Source organism: Suricata suricatta, chromosome 2 (genome assembly GCF_006229205.1).
Source record: "Suricata suricatta isolate VVHF042 chromosome 2, meerkat_22Aug2017_6uvM2_HiC, whole genome shotgun sequence".
Classification (NCBI taxonomy): Eukaryota; Metazoa; Chordata; class Mammalia; order Carnivora; family Herpestidae; genus Suricata; species Suricata suricatta.
The window spans coordinates 32,067,294-32,085,987 of record NC_043701.1 but is presented as its reverse complement, the minus strand read 5'-3'; the positions used below and the strand labels follow the sequence as shown (position 1 = coordinate 32,085,987).

Genomic DNA, 18,694 nt, shown 5'->3' with positions numbered 1-18,694 from the left:
GGATAAATACATATTTAGATGCTTCACATTTATTGATTTTTAAAATCGTTCATATTGCTTTACAACGTTACCTCTTATTGCACTTTGATTTACTCAGTTTCCTTACGATAAATTGCAGGTTGGAAGCACTTTTTCCTGACTCCCTTAGGTTTAAGTTTGTGAAATGTGCTCAGATGTATGGCCCGCTGGGTGTAGACCCCGGTTCCCAGAGCATGGCACACTCCCAACCCTCTTCTGTCACCTTCACACCACACCATTAGGAGATCCTCTTTCTAGACTCAGTGTCCATAACAGGCGGTCTGTAATGTCTATGCCATGGGAAGGTATGGGTCCAGCGAGATCTGTCTTTCTCCTCCTGGTATTGTCCTGCACAGAGCTCACATATGTGTGGGGGGAAAGGAGGATAAAGAATCAGAGTGTCTAAATCACATAAGTTTGGGACCAGAGAACAGTTTTGGTGGGGCAATGCCGAGGGAACTTTACAGAATCAAGCATCCCTTCCCTAGAGCTATAAAATTAAAAATGGAGTCAGGGTTCCCAGTGCAAAAACATTTCTGTCTCCACCGACATGCATCTTCCTGACAGCAGAGGAGGATGCAGAGCTTTTGCTAATAGTTCCCAGACCTACGCCTCTGGGACCTGGAGGAAGGGCGCTCTCTCGAGCACTCTTTCTCTGTGGATGGGCCTGTGTCTTTGGAAATTCCTGCCACTCCAGGCTGACAGAAGCCCATATGTTGACCATTAGGACATAAAGCAAGATTCACTTAAGCCTATCATCCAATCGGCTGTTTCTCCTCTGGTTGACTTACATGTTGTCTTTAATGACACAGATTTATCGAGGGAAGAAAAGAATGTTAGAGCAAATGTTAAGAGACCGCACATTCATCTACATGCACGGCTTGCCCCTCACACAGTATGAATTGCAAAACTAAAACTAGGAAAGACAATATCTCTACTTATCTCAGATGATTTTATTCAACATTTGTATAATAAGCAGGAAAAGCTTAACTGGTGCAAAAAAGCATGTCCCATGAAATTAGCAAGTCCTATAGTGGAATTAAAGTTAAGGTCAGACTCTTCAAGGCTTTCTATGTCTGGCACTAGGTAGTCTACCCAAGTTTTTTCCCACCACCCCCTACCTGTACCCCTGATAATCAGACCATCTCCTCACTGTTCCACTGAAGTGACTTTCTGATGTCACGGTTATGGAGAATGTTGCCTCACAAGAGGTACTCTCATCTGCTGTCCCCTCCTGTCCTCACTCCCTGAGAGGGGAGGCCTTCCCATCCTTCGCGATCCAGGCCTACTTCAGCACCTTCCACAGAGCTCTCCCTGTTTCTGCTCCACGCGCTCCTGACCCCCTTCTGAAGCCCTTAAAATGCATGTCATACAATAGGGCTCATATGCTGTTTTGGAATATTTGATAATTTTTCATGTATCTGGTCTCCCCCAGGACAAAGGTTAGATCTTATGTTTCTTCTATACACTGCATAGTGCTCAGCCGTCCCCATATAAATTCCTGATTCATTAAATATTAAATTAAAAACAATTTCTTAAAAAATGAAGGTCAGGTTTTCCTTGCTAAAGGAGGCACACTTCAGAAAGCAGTCACCAAGCCCTGCGGCACTGTGGGAAGAGTACACTAGCTAACAACCTGCTTTCCACTCTCATGCTCTCACTTGATATATAATGGAAACACAAAAAAATATCACACATTTTTAAAAGATCTCAGAGATTCAAAATGACAACTTAAGGGAGCCTTTGGCATCAAGTTCAAGTTCTGTTATTGCAGACTTAGAGTGAAATTAATTAATAATTTACCCATTCATTTATGGAATCATAGGAACCTTGGGAATTTCTGAGTGAAATACACATCTTAAGAGACCCAGAGAAGTTAATTTGTCTATGGCTACCCTGTCAATAATCAGTAAAAATAGCAACAGGTGACACCAAAGTCTGCTGATCAGTAATGCCATGGGTTTTCCTTAGGAATATGGGATTTACATGATTAAAGAACAGATTGGTCAACCAGCACAAAATAGGTTTCATGGAGAAAGGTTACATGAAGGAAGCAAATGTATTACTTAAAAATACTTTAACATCACTCTTTTGTTTTTAACATTAATATGGTAATTGGCAGTGAATTTTTTCTATTACAAAAAAGAAGGGCATCTATTTGGTAAATGTTTTGTTAGTGCAAATTATGTCGAAGACTTCAAAATAGGAAAATGAAATTTTTGTGGATTTTTTTCTGAAATTTTCTTTTTTCCTGAGAAAAAGTTTGTTGCTTTTTCAGTTTTCACAAATCAATCCGATTGCCACCGTCAGTTAATTTACATGAGGGCCTGTTTCAGTGCATCCTAAAAGTTTAATAATTCTGGCACATGTAAATTCTGAAAGGTAATGCAGATTTACAGATCATGCCTGTACCATAAAGTAAATATTGGATGTAAAAAGTATTTTGCTTTCATTAACAACAAGATCAGGTGAAATAACAAGTAATCCCACTGCTAGTAGTAAAAGAAAAAGGCCCCACACAGAGTATTTGGTAACAACTAAAAGCAATCAATACAGGCTGCTGCTGCATTTGAGACTTTTATGTCATTCAGGGTAAAGGGGAGCCCACATTTTAAGCTCTGTAAATGGTCCCCTAATGCACTCGAACTTGAGGAGAAAAATTCCATTTAAGAGTTCAGTTTAAGTGGGAATTTTCATATGCCATGTGTTATAATCAGTGATGGGTGATTACAATGCTTAGTAATTACCTGTCGTTTAGGCTATTTCGCTGCACCAGTATAACTAAGACTTCATTTCGGCTCATGATGAGCATATTTTACGTTGTTTATAACTTGCCATTCAATTCAATTCAACACCTGCATATATGGTAGGCGCTGGGATCCAGCGGTGAACAGAGTTCCTGCCAACATGGAAGCAGAGCCCAGTGCACAGACAGATAACAAACAAATATTTAAATATATTAACTAAAACTCATGGTATATGCTGTCGGTCAAGGAACAAGGCTTTCTGGGGCACCTGGGTGGCTCAGTCAGATAAGCGCCCGACTCCTGGTTTCAACTCAGGTCATGATCTTGCGGTTTGTAGGTTCGAACCCCACATCAGGCTCCATGCTGACAGTGTGGAGTCTGCATGGTATTCTCTCCCTCTCTCTCTGCCCCTCCCCTGCTCACCCTGTCTCTCTCAAAATAAATAAATAAACTTTTTAAAAATATTTTTTAAAAAGGAACAAGGCTTTCTGAGATAGATCCTTGATACACTTGAGGAGGATCTGGCGATGGGCCGTTATGCAAGTGAGAAAGTAGTGTAGCAAATGACTTGCAGGTTTAAGGCTTGACCAACGAAGTGGATGGCTCTGCTATTTTCTGGGAAGAGGAAGCTTGAGGAAAATAGGTTTTGGGACAAATCAAGCATTCAATTTTAACAGAATCAGGTTGCTAGCGATGTGAGTGATCCAAGAGTAGGTGTTGAGCCGGGGGTAGAACCCAGATGAGGCCTGAGATGCAGTTAAAGCCATTGTAAAGGAGGTGGCCACTCAGGGACAAACTGCAGATGGAGAAGTGAAGAGGGCCTGCCTGGGCCCTGAAGATATTCCAAATTTACAAGCGGAAGAGGAGACATGAACAACTGAAATTGGGAAAGACCAGCTCTCGTGGTAGGAGGAAAATCAGGAGACTGTGTTTCAGGAAGGAGGGGCAGGCTAATTGTGTTACAATGTCACTAAGAGTGTGAGAGGAGGGTCCTCTGGATGGTAATTAATATCAATCATACAATGTAATCAACAATTGCCTATGAACACAGTGACTCATAAGCCTCACCAATATATTGTTCATTTCATTCTCTCCTGGTCTGCTTGTCTTAGCACTTTTCAGATATCAATTCATGAATTTCTAAATGAAATCTCACTGCTGAAAGAGATGAATCACCTATTATTTAATTTTCCAAATTACAAATGTACAGTAAGACCTAGTAAGAGAGCAATGGAATGTGGACAGAAACCAAGAAAGCACCACCTTCCTGTCCGGGCTTGAGGACCCCCACACCTGGCCTGCATCCCATTGCGTGCCCACCACCTGGCGCATCTACAGAGACCAGAAGGCCTGTGAAGTCTGAGGCCGAGGACCGAGTCTGGCTTCCTCATCTTCACATTCCAGAGGTTTATCATAGTGTCTGGCTAACAGAAGGGGCTCAATACATATTTGATCCATGAAGCAATGAGGGACCTAGGAGGTCCTGTAGGAATTGTGTATTTAGTATCAAAATAAGGTCCATGCATTCCTACTGGCTGACACGTTGTTCCCTTGTTTTCAGTCAGGTCACAATCACAGAGGCTCAGCCAACCAGGCCACACCACAGGGCATGTCTGGATCAGTGAATCTCTGTAAACCGTGATTGGGATTGTGTTCCCATGGGTTCCAAGCTGTTTGCCAAATATGATTTGTGCAGAAAAAGCCAATGATACCTTAGCCCTTGTACCACTCCCAGCCTGCAGCTGTCAGCAGGTGTTGGGCTTTCCGTGGACAACAGGTTAAACAATCATTGAATTCTGTTTTTTGAACTTGACTGGAGGAAAGGTGGAGGGTTGCTTGTTTCCTACAGTTGGACAGGAGACCTCAGGGTGACCTCTGGCCTAGGTCAGGGTTTTTAAGTTATAACGGGTGAAAGTGGCCTGTGATTAGGTGCCACCACTTCTCTGGAGAGGACAGCGGCATTCCTCAGAGATGGACTATCTCTAACTTGAGGGCTCCTTTGATTTGCAGACGCCTGGAGCAATAACCAGAGCAGATAACCACACAACCGCTAGAATAGCCATCCCAGAAAGCCCTGCTCCCTAGATCTCGCCTCCAATGTGGCCTGCATAATGTCACATGCACCACATCACACCGTGGTACGTATTCTTGGAGTCTGAGCAGAGTCTTTCCAGCGGAACATCAGAGCTCACTCCCTTTGTTCAACTAAAGGTGAAAATGTCTTATGTTGTTGTTGTCCTAAGAATATCTTCCTTAATTGGTTTTTGAGCTTATCATTTTGGGGGGAACAATTAACGACATTAACATTCTTGGAAACTTGAAGAGCTTGTGGTTGGTAGGGACCTCAAGGCCACCTGAGCCAAACACGAAGGAAGCTTCAGTCTGACCACCATCCACCTCTCCACTCTGGGGGGCCCTCGTCCCCCACACGAGGTTTCCATGTCCTCATGCTGCCTCTTCAGTACCCAGGTCTCCCCTCTCCACTATGTCTCCTCCCCAAATTCCATGAAGTAAAGTGTAGATGTAGTGAGAAAAGTATGGGCTTGATTTTCATTTATGTTGTTTTCTTTACCACTTACAGTTCACACAGTCTTGGGCAAGTTAAGTAGCTTTTCTGAGCCTTAATCCCCTCCTCTATAAATGGGGGTAACCGCCCTGAAGATCCAGAGAAAGTGCCCAGAAGGTGTGTAGCACAGGGCCTGCCTCTCATAGGAACTCATGTTCCCATCACCCTTCTCCCCCTGGGCTCTGGGTCTGTCCTCACCCAAGAATACCCCGAGGTCTTGACTCACCCTTCTGCCTTTCTCATCGAAATTCACTATGCCTAGTATCATTCTTTTAGGACTTCACTAAAGGTCCTACTTGATCATTTCTGTTCAGCTAATTTCCATGAAAGCTTAGATGGCTGGAATCGTTTTAATGTGCTTACTCACAGTGAAAACTTTCCTGAAAATGCAGGGCCTCCATGTGGAAGAACAAACACCCTCTGCGCTGGGCAAGCCCAGGCGGGGGATATTTTTGTGTGACACTTACCTAGAGCTCCTTAAGTACGTAATTTTTTTCCTTTGTAAGAGAGCAAGTATTCCAAAGAATATAATATCTCCCAGGATTTCTTCTTAACTGATACTTAGGAAAAAATAAGGAATTATGAACTGCCGAAAACATTGATTTACCATTTTAATGTGCTTAAGTTTGAAATGCGTATAGAATCTCAGCAGCAATCCCCTGAGATTCTGATTTAATAGTTTTCTGAAGAGACCCTCGCTTTGGAAAATAGTGCATGTAGACTTCATCCATTCCACAGAACCAAACTGACAGAAGAAGCGGGCTCATGTCAGTCACATAATGAGTTGATGTGAACAGGAAACAGGTGCTGGCAAGCAGGAGCCAAGTCAGTCAGTTACAGGCATCTATTACTTGACAATACTCAATGGCTGACCACCACTGCCTTTCCAGTGCTGAGAAGTGGAAGGTGCCCAATAAGTTAAATATTAAATGAGTGTGATATTTTTAAAAAGCAAAATAAAACAATATGGCCACAACAAAGCAGACGGGGTGGTATGAGATGTAATCTAGGGAAAGGTTAGTGCCAATTTTAATAGAGAAAATGAAAAAAGTTTTTGCTTTAAATTTTACTGCAAAATTCTGACTTATATTAGAGTGTGGATGCATTTGAAGGTAATGCATTTCAGACATGTGGGAGTTGCATTTACCAGATAACAGGCTCTTTGTTAGGTGGAATGATTCTAGCGAAGGAAGAGAGTTCCTAGTGGTGTGCTCACTCAGCAACGTGGCACGTTCTGGGGGCCTCTTTAATATAGATTGACGGGATGTCAGTCCTGTAACCCCCAACACCTTTCTTCCAAGACCAGAGAGCACAGCTCAGAGAAGGAATACCACTGTGAGGCACAGGCAGGAATCGCCCCCTTCTTGTAGGTCTCAGATTCCATCCCATCTCCCTGCCTGTATGGACAGAGGTTAGAGGCTGCTCCAGAACGATTCTGAACCACACACTTGTACAACTGTTTTTGACTGATTTTCTTGAGTGCATACTATGTGAGTTTCTAGGAGAAAATGGTCGGAGAAAGCTTAATTTTTAGAAGGCCATAGGTTACACAGGCAAGGACAAGACTCTCATCAGCTGTGCGAGTTGAAGCAGACCTCAGGGAAGGTCTGCATCTCATACAGGTGGTTTTTATATGTGAATTCAAGTATGAACAATGAAAACTATACTCTTCAACAGTCATAACTTTTGTCTACATGATGGCCAACACCTGAATGGTATTTTCATTAAAACAGTCACCTGATGGTCAACAGAATTAAAAAGAAATATGGCAGAGTTTATATGGATAACTTTGGATTTTTCTTAGGTTCAGCTATAAAAGGGCATCAAGTATAGCTCAAGGAATCTTTTTTTAAAGGAAAGAGTATTTTGATAGCTTTTTTGAAGTTTATTTTATTTATTTTGAGGGGGGGAAGAATGCATGTGGGGGAGGGGCAGAGAGAGAGAGAGGGAGAGAGAGAATCTCAAGCAGGCTCCGTGGCACAGAGCCTGATGCAGGGCTTGATCTCACCAATTGGGAGATCATGACCTGAGCCGAAATAAAGAATTGGACACCTAATTGACTGAGCCACCCAGATGCCCCAAATATAGAAATCTTAATGGAATCTGATCCAATCTGATACATTGAAACTGGCTACTTGAAGAAGGAGGAGGAAGAGGAGGAGGAAGAAGAAGAGAAGATGAGGGAGAAGAAGAAGAACAACAACAACAACTAGGGTGGCTCCTGGTTAATCAACATCAACAGGAACTAAGTTCACCTCTTTTTAAGCTAAAAATGAGATAAGCTTAAATGAGCCTAAAATAGAATATAAATAAACCAAGAGTGAATAAATTATAAAACTTCCCTCAGAATGTCAGCACCTGCCATGAGCTGCCTTGTGGCGACGCATCTGGAGGCAGAGTGAAATGGTTAAAAGGATCGACAGACTCTGATTCAAGTCCCTGCTCTGCCTCTTAACTAACCAAGAGTTTTTGAGCAAATTCCATAATCTGTTTGTCAGGGCTCTGGTTTTTTCTCCCATAAAGTGGGATATACCACACTCACTTACAGATTCTTTGTGAGAATCAGTGATAGAATGCGGATCAATGAGTGGCAGGTACTGCAGATGAGTTTGTTAGTTTAGAATCAAGAAATAGAATTGTGTTCTAACACTGGTAATAGAAAAAGAAAAGTGTGGAAGAATAACAGTATCCTGAAGAAGCATCAGGGAATAGAGTCAGAATCTCCTCTGTGGGGAAGACAGAGTAAGGTCTTTATTTCATAATATCCATGAGGTAGTAAGTGGTCATCGAGCATAACTGTTTGCTTCGCTGTGCAAACGGTTTCAATCCAAACCCAGAAAAGATGTCTTGGGGAAGCAGGTCCTCCTACACTTGGAGGAGGGCACTTGTGAGGAAGAGCACTGAGTGTTATATGGAAACCAATTTGACAATAAACTATATGTAAAAATATAAAAAGCATTTTAAAAATGAGGGTTTTGCTTCATATCACCTTTTTAGAAATAACTAGCGATGAATTGTGATGTCAGGGTCAGGTGTACGGGCCGTGGGGTCAGACAGCCAGACATCCATCCCCTCCAAGACCAGTGAGAGCTTGAGCTGGTCATTCACTTCTCTCATCCGCACAATTGGGATGATGATATTCGAGGCTGCTTATCTGATTTCAAAAGCTAAGATGTGAATTTGGTTCTTGGTTAGTGTTGGTCAACCAGGAGTCACCCTCTTTTTTTTTTTTTTTTATTTTTTTTCAGTAACTGGTTCCATTGCACTGATGTCATAGGGCGGCTCTAAGGATTAAATAAGACCATGTGTGCAATGATCTTAGCCCAGTACCTGGCACACAGGAGTCAATCCATTGTAATTCCTGAAGTGATCAAGATGTCATCATCCCCATGTCCTGTCCCGGGAGCCTGAGGTTAAACAGCGAGTTACTGGCAGAGGGGAGCCAGACCTCTGGGACAATCCAGTATCAAAGTATAGGTTTCGTGAAGATTTGGCTGAAACTTTGGCCTGACAGGTAGGCTGACTTGTTAGAGGTCCAAAGCACGTTAGGAATGCAGCCGGGGGTAGCATCTGGTTCTGGTGCTCAGTACTTGTTAATCCATAGGCTGCATGTACAAACCTGCCCAAATGCTGCAGAGAACGTGCTCATCAAACCAGAAAGAAAATTCAGCCACTCAGGGACAAAGGAGAGGTTCTGGACTTCCTGTGACCTTCCCTGGTAATTGTGCCTCTTGGTCACTCTAGTGTTAGGAGCTGGCTGCCATCTATATATATTGTTTTACTGGCTCCTTTGCAATTACTTTGGATTCAAAAACAAACTCAGAATTTAAATTCATGGATGTTTTTCCTGATAATGAATTCCCTTGCTTTCTACTAAGTCTGAGAATTTGGCTTGACCCAGAGTTGGCTGTGGGCTCTCCATCTCCTCCTATCCACTGAGACTTGTACTCATTCTTATTTTGTATCAGAGTCGTTGCAAACACTGTGTTAAGCCTGCAGCTCAGTGCTGTCCAGGAGAAGTGAGAGGTGGAGAACAGCAGGCATAAAACCACACTGCTGGGAACAGCCACGTTAAGGTTGACAGAGCTTCTCTTGGGGTGAGTTCAAGACAGAAAAGGTGCCATCTGCAAGGGAAGGGTGTGGCTCTAATGCACAAAATGCCTCTTACGCAGCTCTCATCCACTGCCCACCAACAGCCAGGCCAGTGGGATAAATTTCTGCTTTCTAGTATTCGGCAACTTCTCAGCATATTGGAAAGAGCTCGAGAGTGAGAAGTATGGCAGGTTTCAAAATAGGCTAACTTTATTTATTTTATTATTTTTTCTTTCAGAGAGAGAGAGAAAGAGAGAGAGAGATCACAAGCACACGAGTGCAAGCAGGGGAGAGGTAGAGGGAAAGGAAAGAGAATCTTAAGCAGGCTCATACCCAGTGCAGAGCTCAAAGCAGGGCTTGATCTCACAACCAACCGTGAGATCATGGTCTGAGCCAAAATCAAGAATTAAATGCTCAACAGACTGCGCCACCCAGGTGCCCCAAAGCAGGCTAACTTTAAAGCCCTGGACCCCTCTTCCAGAGTCACAGAGGTGGGACTTGTGAGGGGGGAGGTACCTTGCATAGCTCTACTCTTCTTGGCTCTGGGATCACAGAAAGATGCTGGGTTGCTGTACAGAGTGTACGTTAGTCGACCGGTTAGAATTTTGTCAAAGCTGAAGAATCTTGCTAATCTGCATATTTTGACTCTTTGCCATGTATTTTCTTGGGTTCACATTCCTCCAGAACCTGCATATTATCAACCCATTTCTCCAGCTGCTTAGGAAAGCTCTCTGTGCACTTTAAATATGACTTATAAAAACATGAACTTTGAATCTGAAGGAGCAGGCTGCACTTACAGAATTGTCAGGCTGAAAATACAGAGTTGCATCTGAATTGTGGAGTATTGATCGTGAAAAAATTAGGTACCGTGCATTGAACTTACCTGCATCTCGGTCCCTGATACAGTAGTCTGGAGAATTCTCAAAATACACGAGGTCATTTTTTGTTGGCTTCTTAAACCTTTTGTTAGCCACAGTGAAACCAGTGCCATCCTGGTTCATGACGACCTGGATGGCCCCGTTGTACTTCCTCCAGAGGAAATCGCCTGTTTTTCTGAAGTCGGCCATGGCCAGCCAGCATGTCCTCAGAGTACACGAGCCACTCACACCGTGACACTTGCATTCCTGTTTCAAGAACCGCTTTACCGCCTGCCGGAAGAGACGGGCAAGTTCAGTGCAGGCAGACTCAAGCTTCTGACACGTGCTACAACTTTCCTTACCTCGGAGCCACCGAGAAGTGACTCTGAGGACACAGGATCCTGGGGCTCAGGACTGGCAGATGGCGGTTACTTCAGTCATGCCACACTGACTATAGGAGGTGGGGTACTGGTGGGAATCAGGGTGGGGGGCTTGCTTGACTGTGAACCCTATTTGGCTATCAGTATAACAAGAACCTCAGTAATTTGAGTTTTATAGCATACAGGGCCAGTTTGATGAGTGAGGGAATGAATTAGAGTTCTTTTCAAATAAATATGGCTTTATTATATTAAAAATATATAGTACTACTCAGTAATTGCTAAGCCTGCTTCTTTAGGTAAGCCAATAGTGATTGTTACCATTTGCACGGTTCTGTCCATGTCCCAGGCATTGTGCTAATGCTGTCTCCACTCTATTTCAGGGACCTGAACCTTTATAGTAATCCCATGCTACCTTATTTATTTTGCAGATGAAGGAGGAGCAAATCAGAGGGACATTAAAACACTTGCCCAAAGTTCCACAGCTGGTATAAGACAGAGCTGGGGGTACTGGAAAACCAGCCAGTGACCCTGAAAATGCAATTAAAGTTGGGAAGGTATCACTCAAGTCTGGCCAAATTATTCAGCTTAGATGACAGGGCTGAGCTTGCTATGTTTTTTTGTTTTTGTTTCTAGTTGTTGGTTTTTATGGTTTTGTTGTTTTGGGGGCGGGGGGTGGGGGTGGAGGTTTTGTAGAAGGGAAACAAAGGCGCATGGGACAAGCCTATCTCAGCTGGCTCCCAGCATGGATGGCCTCCTTGAGTAAGCTGTGAGCCTCCGGACAGGGAAGAGCTCTGGTGGACTCTGGAACCATCCAGGGATGTTTCCGTCTTGGGATTAGCCAGCAGACCTGTGCCAGCCCCAATACAATTTTGTGAGTGTTATGCAGCCCTGGCCCATCTCTCCTTGGCTCGACTAAGTGGAGACAGTCATGACCACCTGTGGTCCTCAGAGCCATCCTGAGCTACTGGTGCTCCCATGTCACAAGTGAGGAAGCTAGGGATCAGGGAAGGAAGATGACTGGCCCACTTTCCTAGGCCTGGATATGGAATGGCAGGTGCAAACCCAGACTCTGAATGTACAAATGAGTGGATTTCCCTAAAATATTTTCTCAGAACATGTTTTCTGACTAAAAACCTTCTTGTGTTCCCTTTTTCATATGATTCACTACTTTAACCATTGTCATTCCCCCCTTACAGAACTAATCCCTTGTTCAATTAGTTTTCCAAATTATTATAATATTGAGAGAGCTTTTTGTTGCTCATGGAGATTATGACTGATGAGTAAGGGCTTCCCCCGTCAGATACCCAACTGTGCAGAAGGCTCTTCACTCCAGAAAGTCAGTCCCCAGAAAGCATTCTAGAGTTGAAGGAGCCAAGACATCATGGTGGCCCTTCCCAGTTGGGGCCACAGCACCCTATGTTTGCCACTTTGCCACTAATGGTGGAATGTGCCCTGTTACATCTGAAACCTGTCCTCTTCAGTATGAGCCGGCCTTGAAGGGCGAACACAGAGAACATGAGCATGAGCAGGAGGAATGTCATCAGTTTGGCCCTCCGGGTCACAGGGACCCGGGGATATTTAAGAGATGTCATAGAATGAACCCATTTTTGGAACTAGACTCCCCCCATGTGCCTCCCTACCCCCAGGTGTTTGGTATGAGGTTCACTGAGTGACTTGGACAGTGGGCCTCCACCCCATACACAACCCTACGAGGGTCACCTTGGCCCCTGACTGCCTCATTTGGGTCCCACCTGTCCAAGAGTTTTCTATCCAAAGATCTCAGTAGAGCCACATAACACTCCATGCCAAGTGCTTGGGCATTGAATGCTCATTCTTCAAAGCTTATTCCTTTTAAAGCTGCATTATTTACTCATAAATAACACTCAGCACTAGAAATGACAGGAATGAGTACTGCCCTCCCTTTGTAATGCTAAACTTCCAGGTTAGAAACTTCAAAGTTGGTATTTTAGATGATTAACTGAAACATTTGCATATTAATTTAAAATCGATCTCACACATCTAATGAATCCTTATAAACACACATGGCAGTGGTATACACTATTGATCCTCATCATCACATGCAATAGCCATTCCCCTCTTCCGTCCTAAGTTTTGTTCAGGTGTTGGACAGTCATGTGCTTCAGAACTGGCCAGACCTCTCTCTAACCCAGAGCAGCCCAAATCAGTAATAGTAATTTCATTGTCCTGCTACTGATTCAATTTGGGGCAATATGATGTAAACTGTAAAGAGACTTGTGAGAAAGATTTCTTCTCTCTTTAAAAGACACAGAGGAGGAGAAGCTTCCTCTCTCTGTCTCTGGATACAGTTTTTCTACAGCAACCCCTTGGGACATGACACAGCCAACGCAGAACCAGCAACCAGCTGCTGGTGGCGGTACCGAAAGATGGGGGGAAGCCCTGGGTTCTGGAGGATGTCTCTGAGCTGCTTGAATGAACCCACCTTGGCCCTGCCCTGTCTCTGTCCTTCTTGTGAGCCAATATATTAAGGTTGTGCCCCCAGGATCTGTGACTTCCAACTGAAAGCATTTCAGCTGGAACCATGGTCAGTTCTTGACTGTGGTTGACTCACATGCTCCATCCTAAAGTTACCCTTGGGGGAAAGTGAGACCTTCTCTGATGCTGTGTTTGCTCACACCTCCAGACCCCACTCTCAACACACAGCCTGCTCAGGGCTCAGTCACATTTGGGGGCCACCTCCACCTCTGGGTTTGCAGACTTGAAATTCAAACTCTTAATTTTGAAGAGGACAGCATTCTGCTCAATCAGAAAGGCAGAGGGAAGGGGAGATAAGCCTACGTGGCCTGATTTAGAGAGTAGCTGATGCAAGCACAAGGAATGGGACTGAGAAACAGTGAGTTTAGGAACTTCCTGGTTTAGAAGAATTCCCATAATCAAATGTTATAATAACACTGTTAACAATAACAACTTATTCCCTGACTGTACTATAAGCCAGGCTCGGGACAGGTGGTTCACACACATTATCTTATCTAATTACCACAATTAGGCAAAGTAGGCTATTATTCCCAATCTATAATTATGAAAACCAGGGCTCAGTGAGGAAAGTAAAATCCCCAGAGGTACCCAAATAGACAGAGGCAGAACTAGGGGGTGAGTCAATGTCTCATTCCCAGATCTGCACTCTTTCTAAAAGCATTTAAAATCCTATATAAATTGCATTGTTCTTTTCTCAAATGTTGAATTATGCATACTGTTTCCCTCCCTTCTTTTGAATAAGAATTGACTAGATAGATTGTCTGCATAATGGAGAAAAAGGAGGTAGAGAGATTAAGTAGGAGGCATTATATTGCATCTTCCAAACTAATACTCATCAAAAATCTATTCAACAGGCAATCCACAGAAAAAATAGAGTCCCAACAAAAATAGAAAAAGGTGTTCAACTTCACCAGTATCAGAGAAATGCAAATCAAAAGAAGGCAACACTTTTTTTTTGCCTATCAAATTAACAAATAGTACAAAACGTGATAATATTTGGTGTTGGTAAGAGTATCCAGGAGGAAATGTTGTAACAAACTGTTGGTGGGAGAGTAAATTGGTACATGGAAAGCATTTTTGCAATACCTGTCAAAAATTTAAATTTATGTATCCTTTGACCTCAGTGATTCCCCTCTGGAAATATTTGCACAAACTTTGAAAGAGACATGCCCACGTGGATGTTCATTGCAGCATACTCAGCAATAGCTCAATACTAGGGAAAAAGCCCAAATGACATCAACAGGAAAATGGTTAAGCAAATTATGATCTATTCTTAATAATGGAATATTATGCGGTCTTTGAATAATGAGGCAGATCAGTATGACATAATGAAAGGGAGCCAAGTGACAAAAATATATTGCAGAAATAATTGCATATGTGGTACGATCCACTTTTTAAAGGCCTGCACGTGGGTGCATGCACAGAAAAGAAGGGAAATCATGCTCTTTACAATCTGGCTGCAGTCTGAGGGATTGCATGGTCTGGAAAGAGAGGGAAAAACAGAGTCAAATCGTTGATAGGTAAAGGGGATTAAGAGTACAAACTCCCAGTTGTAAGTCATACAGCATGGGGAGTATAGTCAATAATATTGTAATAACGTATGATGACAAGTGCTGATCACACTGACCATGAGCACTGAGTAAGGGATAGAATTGTTGCATCAATATGTTGTACACCTGAAACTGATAGAACATTGTGTGTTGATTATACTTTAACTTAAAAAAAAGTGTCAAGCTCTGGACTGAAGTCTGCAGAGTGAAACAACAGGAATCTGGAGATTGTTCCCAGGCATCTGGAGAGAGCGGGTGGTGCTTCTCATTCTGGCTACGGCTACACATTAAAATCACCTGGGGATGGCTTCCGGCGCCCAGACCAGCCCCTCCCTGGGCAGAATAAAACAGAACCCAGGCCGGGCGTGGGCCTGGCCTCAAGGCTACAAAGATCTCAGGTGCTTCTAATCGAGGTCTCGGAGGAGAATTGTGAATACCGAGAATCACGTCCAAAGCCAGGAAGCCAGGAATGCTGTAGAGGAGGAAAGAAGCAGCAGCGTCCCAGAGTCCGGGGCCCTCCAGGCCGGAGCAGGTGAGACACGCCCTGGCAGAGAGCCACACTGCATTTCTAGAAACGGGTAGCTGACTATTAAACTAGGATTTGTGTCCTAACCTATATCCAAAGCATCCTTGTCTCTGGGAAGAAATGGCCACAGGCAACAATTTGTGCTCATGCTGTTTTGGAGAGAATCAAAGATGGGGGTGGAGTAAACGCCAAGGGCTCCTAGAGGACCATGCTGCAGTGGAGGGGCCTGCCTGAGGGGACACGCTGGCTGGGCGAGGGGAGAGGGGTTGGGGGGCTCCCCACACGGGCCTCAGGAGGAGAGCGGTGCAGACTTACCTGTTTGTAGAGGAGGGAGTAGGCAGAGCAGAGGACCTGGGGACATCCCAGGAGCTGCCAGCCAGTCTGGGCTTTTTGTGTTTGTTTGCTTTTAAATTATTACCTTCAGAATTTTTAATTAAAGAAATATGTGCACATGATTTAAAAATACCAGAGAGTTCAGGAAAGATCGGGGGGAAAGCAGCAGAAACCTTCTGTTATACCCTTCTCCTCACTCCCACTTTTTCCGATGGCCCAGCACAACCCCAAAGGTGGTCATTCAAAATGAATTCTGTGCTTAGCCTTTCTGGGTGTTACCTAAATGCTTATACAAACAGTTCTCTGCGAGCAGAGCCCTGACTTTGGGAGAAATTAAAAAAAGGCATCCCATCCTCAAGACCCTTGATGGACATCTGCCAGAAAATTGTCACAGTAACTAAACAAATCTACAGTAACCACGAGGTGAATGAACAGAGCCCCCTGGAGCAAATGAATGTGACACCGTGTGTCGCTGTGTTGGTGCAACTGAATGTGGCACCGTGTGTCGCTGTGAATCTACTGATCAACATGGGATATTTCCTAAGAGACTTACAGTGGTTGAGAATTTAACCCAGTCCTCACTTCCCTCACCCCACCTCTCAACATGGTTGTATCACGTTCTGGTGATCTAGGCAACTTCAAGGAGCAAACTTACACCTGTTCTTGTTCTAAAAGGCATAGCTGCTGTCTCATCTGAGGATAGTGCAGTCCCTCTTCCCTCCTCCCCTTCCACTTTCCAGTCTCCATCAGCAGTGCTTGTCCTTTTATAGGGACAAAGATGAGAGCAGTAAAGTCCTGTTCTGTGACTCTAGTTGCCTCCCACAATGTGTCTAGACGTTGATTCTAAAAATTGAAAACGGTCAACATTTAGGTAATACCATTGACCATGCAACCAAGGACCATGCCATCATGGCAGGTCATAATCTCCGGTCCAGTATCACAGCCTCTGTGGCAAAGGAGAATGTTATTGGGGTGAAGTTTGAAGTTTGGGTTTTTCCCATTTTACTTGCTATCTATTTCATTTGTTTTGCACTCTCACAATCCTTCCATCTATCCTACCACTTCTCTCATTTCCTAGGGTCTCTGCAATCCTCCATCATATTTTAACCTGCCCTGGCTACGCAGCTGAGACCCAACATGCCCTCTCCCCGTCTGGACATACTACTCTGCTAGATGTCATGTTTGCTCTTTTTTGGTTTATTCCTTCTCTTTGCAGCAGCTTCTTGAGGAACTCCTTCAGGGTGGCTGGGGGATACATTGTCTGAATTCTTGAGTGTCTAAAACATCTTTATTCAGCCTTCATATTTGACTAATAGTTTGGCTGGGTATGGAATTCCGGATTGAAAATAATTTTCCCTCAAAACTGTGAAGGGATTGCTCCACAGGCTTTGGCATCTAGTGGTGCAGATGGGAAGTCTGATGTCTGGCTGATTCTTTGGCAAGTGACTTTTGTTTTCATTTCACTTTGTATTTTTTTTTTTTTCTATATGGAAGTCTCCAGATACTTTCCTTTATCCTGGGTGTTCTAAAATATCACCAGGGTATTTAGGATTAAAAAAAATTTAATCCCGCTTAGCTCTCAGTGGGCCTTTTCAATCTGGAAACTCATGTCCTTCAGCACTGAGACATTCTCTTAATATTTTCCTCCCCTCAAATTTCTTGAGTTTCTTTATGACATTCTCATTAGTCAGTTGCTGAGCTTTCTCAATTGATCTGTTATGTCTTATATTTTCTCTCTTATATTTTTAATACTTTCTGGCTTCTTGAGGAAGAAATTCCATTAAAGCAATACTCCTGGCTCTCTCCATTCCCTTACTCATTTCTCTCCAAGGGAGAAGTAACTTGTCCAACTGGTGAGTTTAGAGGAAGAACAGGGCTTGTGTGCCTGGGTTCCTTCTAATTGGGCATATTGCCAGCCTGTGGAGAAGATGAGTTATGATCAGTTCCTGCTCTCCAGCAAGGGGCTCCCTGCAGAGGCCCAATGTGCAGCCTGTGACAGGGTGAGTAAGTCTGTCCATTTCAGGGATGGAGTGCTAGGAAATGTTTGTAAGCTTTGAAGCTACATCCTCTTATGCAGCTTTTTTTTCAGTAGAGCAACTGACATTTTTATTCCATCTATCTACCTCCCTTATCCATTTTTCAATTTTCAAATTCAAGTGGGAAATATGGGTATTGTTTATGGTTCTCCTTAAACTCCATTTGTCTTTTGGGCTTCTTTTTTCTTTTTCTTATTTTCTTTTATTTATTTTTTGAGGCAAAATTGGTGTATAACATTATACAAGTTCCAGATGTACAACATTATAATTCGACATCTGTATATATTACAAAGTGATCACCAAAAGTCTAGTTACCATCCATTCCACAGTTGACCGCCTTCACCCATTTTGCCCACTGCTCAACTCCCTTCCCCTCTGGTAACCATCAATCTGTTCTCAATCTATGAGTTTGTTTTTGTATTGCTTTGCTTGTTCATTTTGTTTTTTTAGATTCCACATAAGAATGAAATCATATGGTATTTGTCTTTCTCAGTCTGACTTACTTCACTTAGTATAATACCCTCAAGATCCATCTATGTTGTCACAAATGGCAGGACTTCATTCTTTATGGCTGAATGGTATTCCGCTGTGTATATATACCACATATTCTTTATCCATTCATCCATCAATGTTCACTGAGGCTGCTTTGAGATCTTGGCTGTTGTAAATAATGCTCTAATGGATACAGAGTGCAGATATCTTTTCAAATTATTCTTTTAGTATTCTTCAGATAAATACCCAGCCATGAAATAGCTGGCTCATATGGAAGATCTACTGTTAGTTTTCTGAGGAATCTCCATGTTTTCTTGGGCTTCTCATTCTAATTTCTGGGAGATTTCTTTGACTTTCATTTCCACATTCTTTCCTATTCTCTACTTGTCACATTTTCAAAGCATCCATTCTTGTAGTTTATGGATGTTACTATCTTCTTAAATATCTATGAAGAGACTAATTACACTTTTAAAAAGTTCTGTTCTCATCCCTGAATTATTGTATTTTCTTCATGAGGTCATTTTTCCTGCAATTTTTGATCTTTTTCTTTCACACTGCTGAATTTAATCATACATATGGTAGT

The 18,694-nt window shown here is 43.1% G+C and overlaps 1 protein-coding gene across 1 annotated transcript in view; it reads right to left on the bottom strand.

Moving 5' to 3' along the window:
• WNT2 (Wnt family member 2) overlaps positions 1 to 18,694 on the bottom strand; it is a 47,533-nt gene that overhangs the window by 11,644 nt on the left and 17,195 nt on the right. The window contains exon 4 of the mRNA XM_029924507.1: positions 10,307 to 10,571. Coding sequence (XP_029780367.1) covers positions 10,307 to 10,571 — 265 coding nt within the window. The remainder of the gene's footprint in view (positions 1 to 10,306; positions 10,572 to 18,694) is intronic.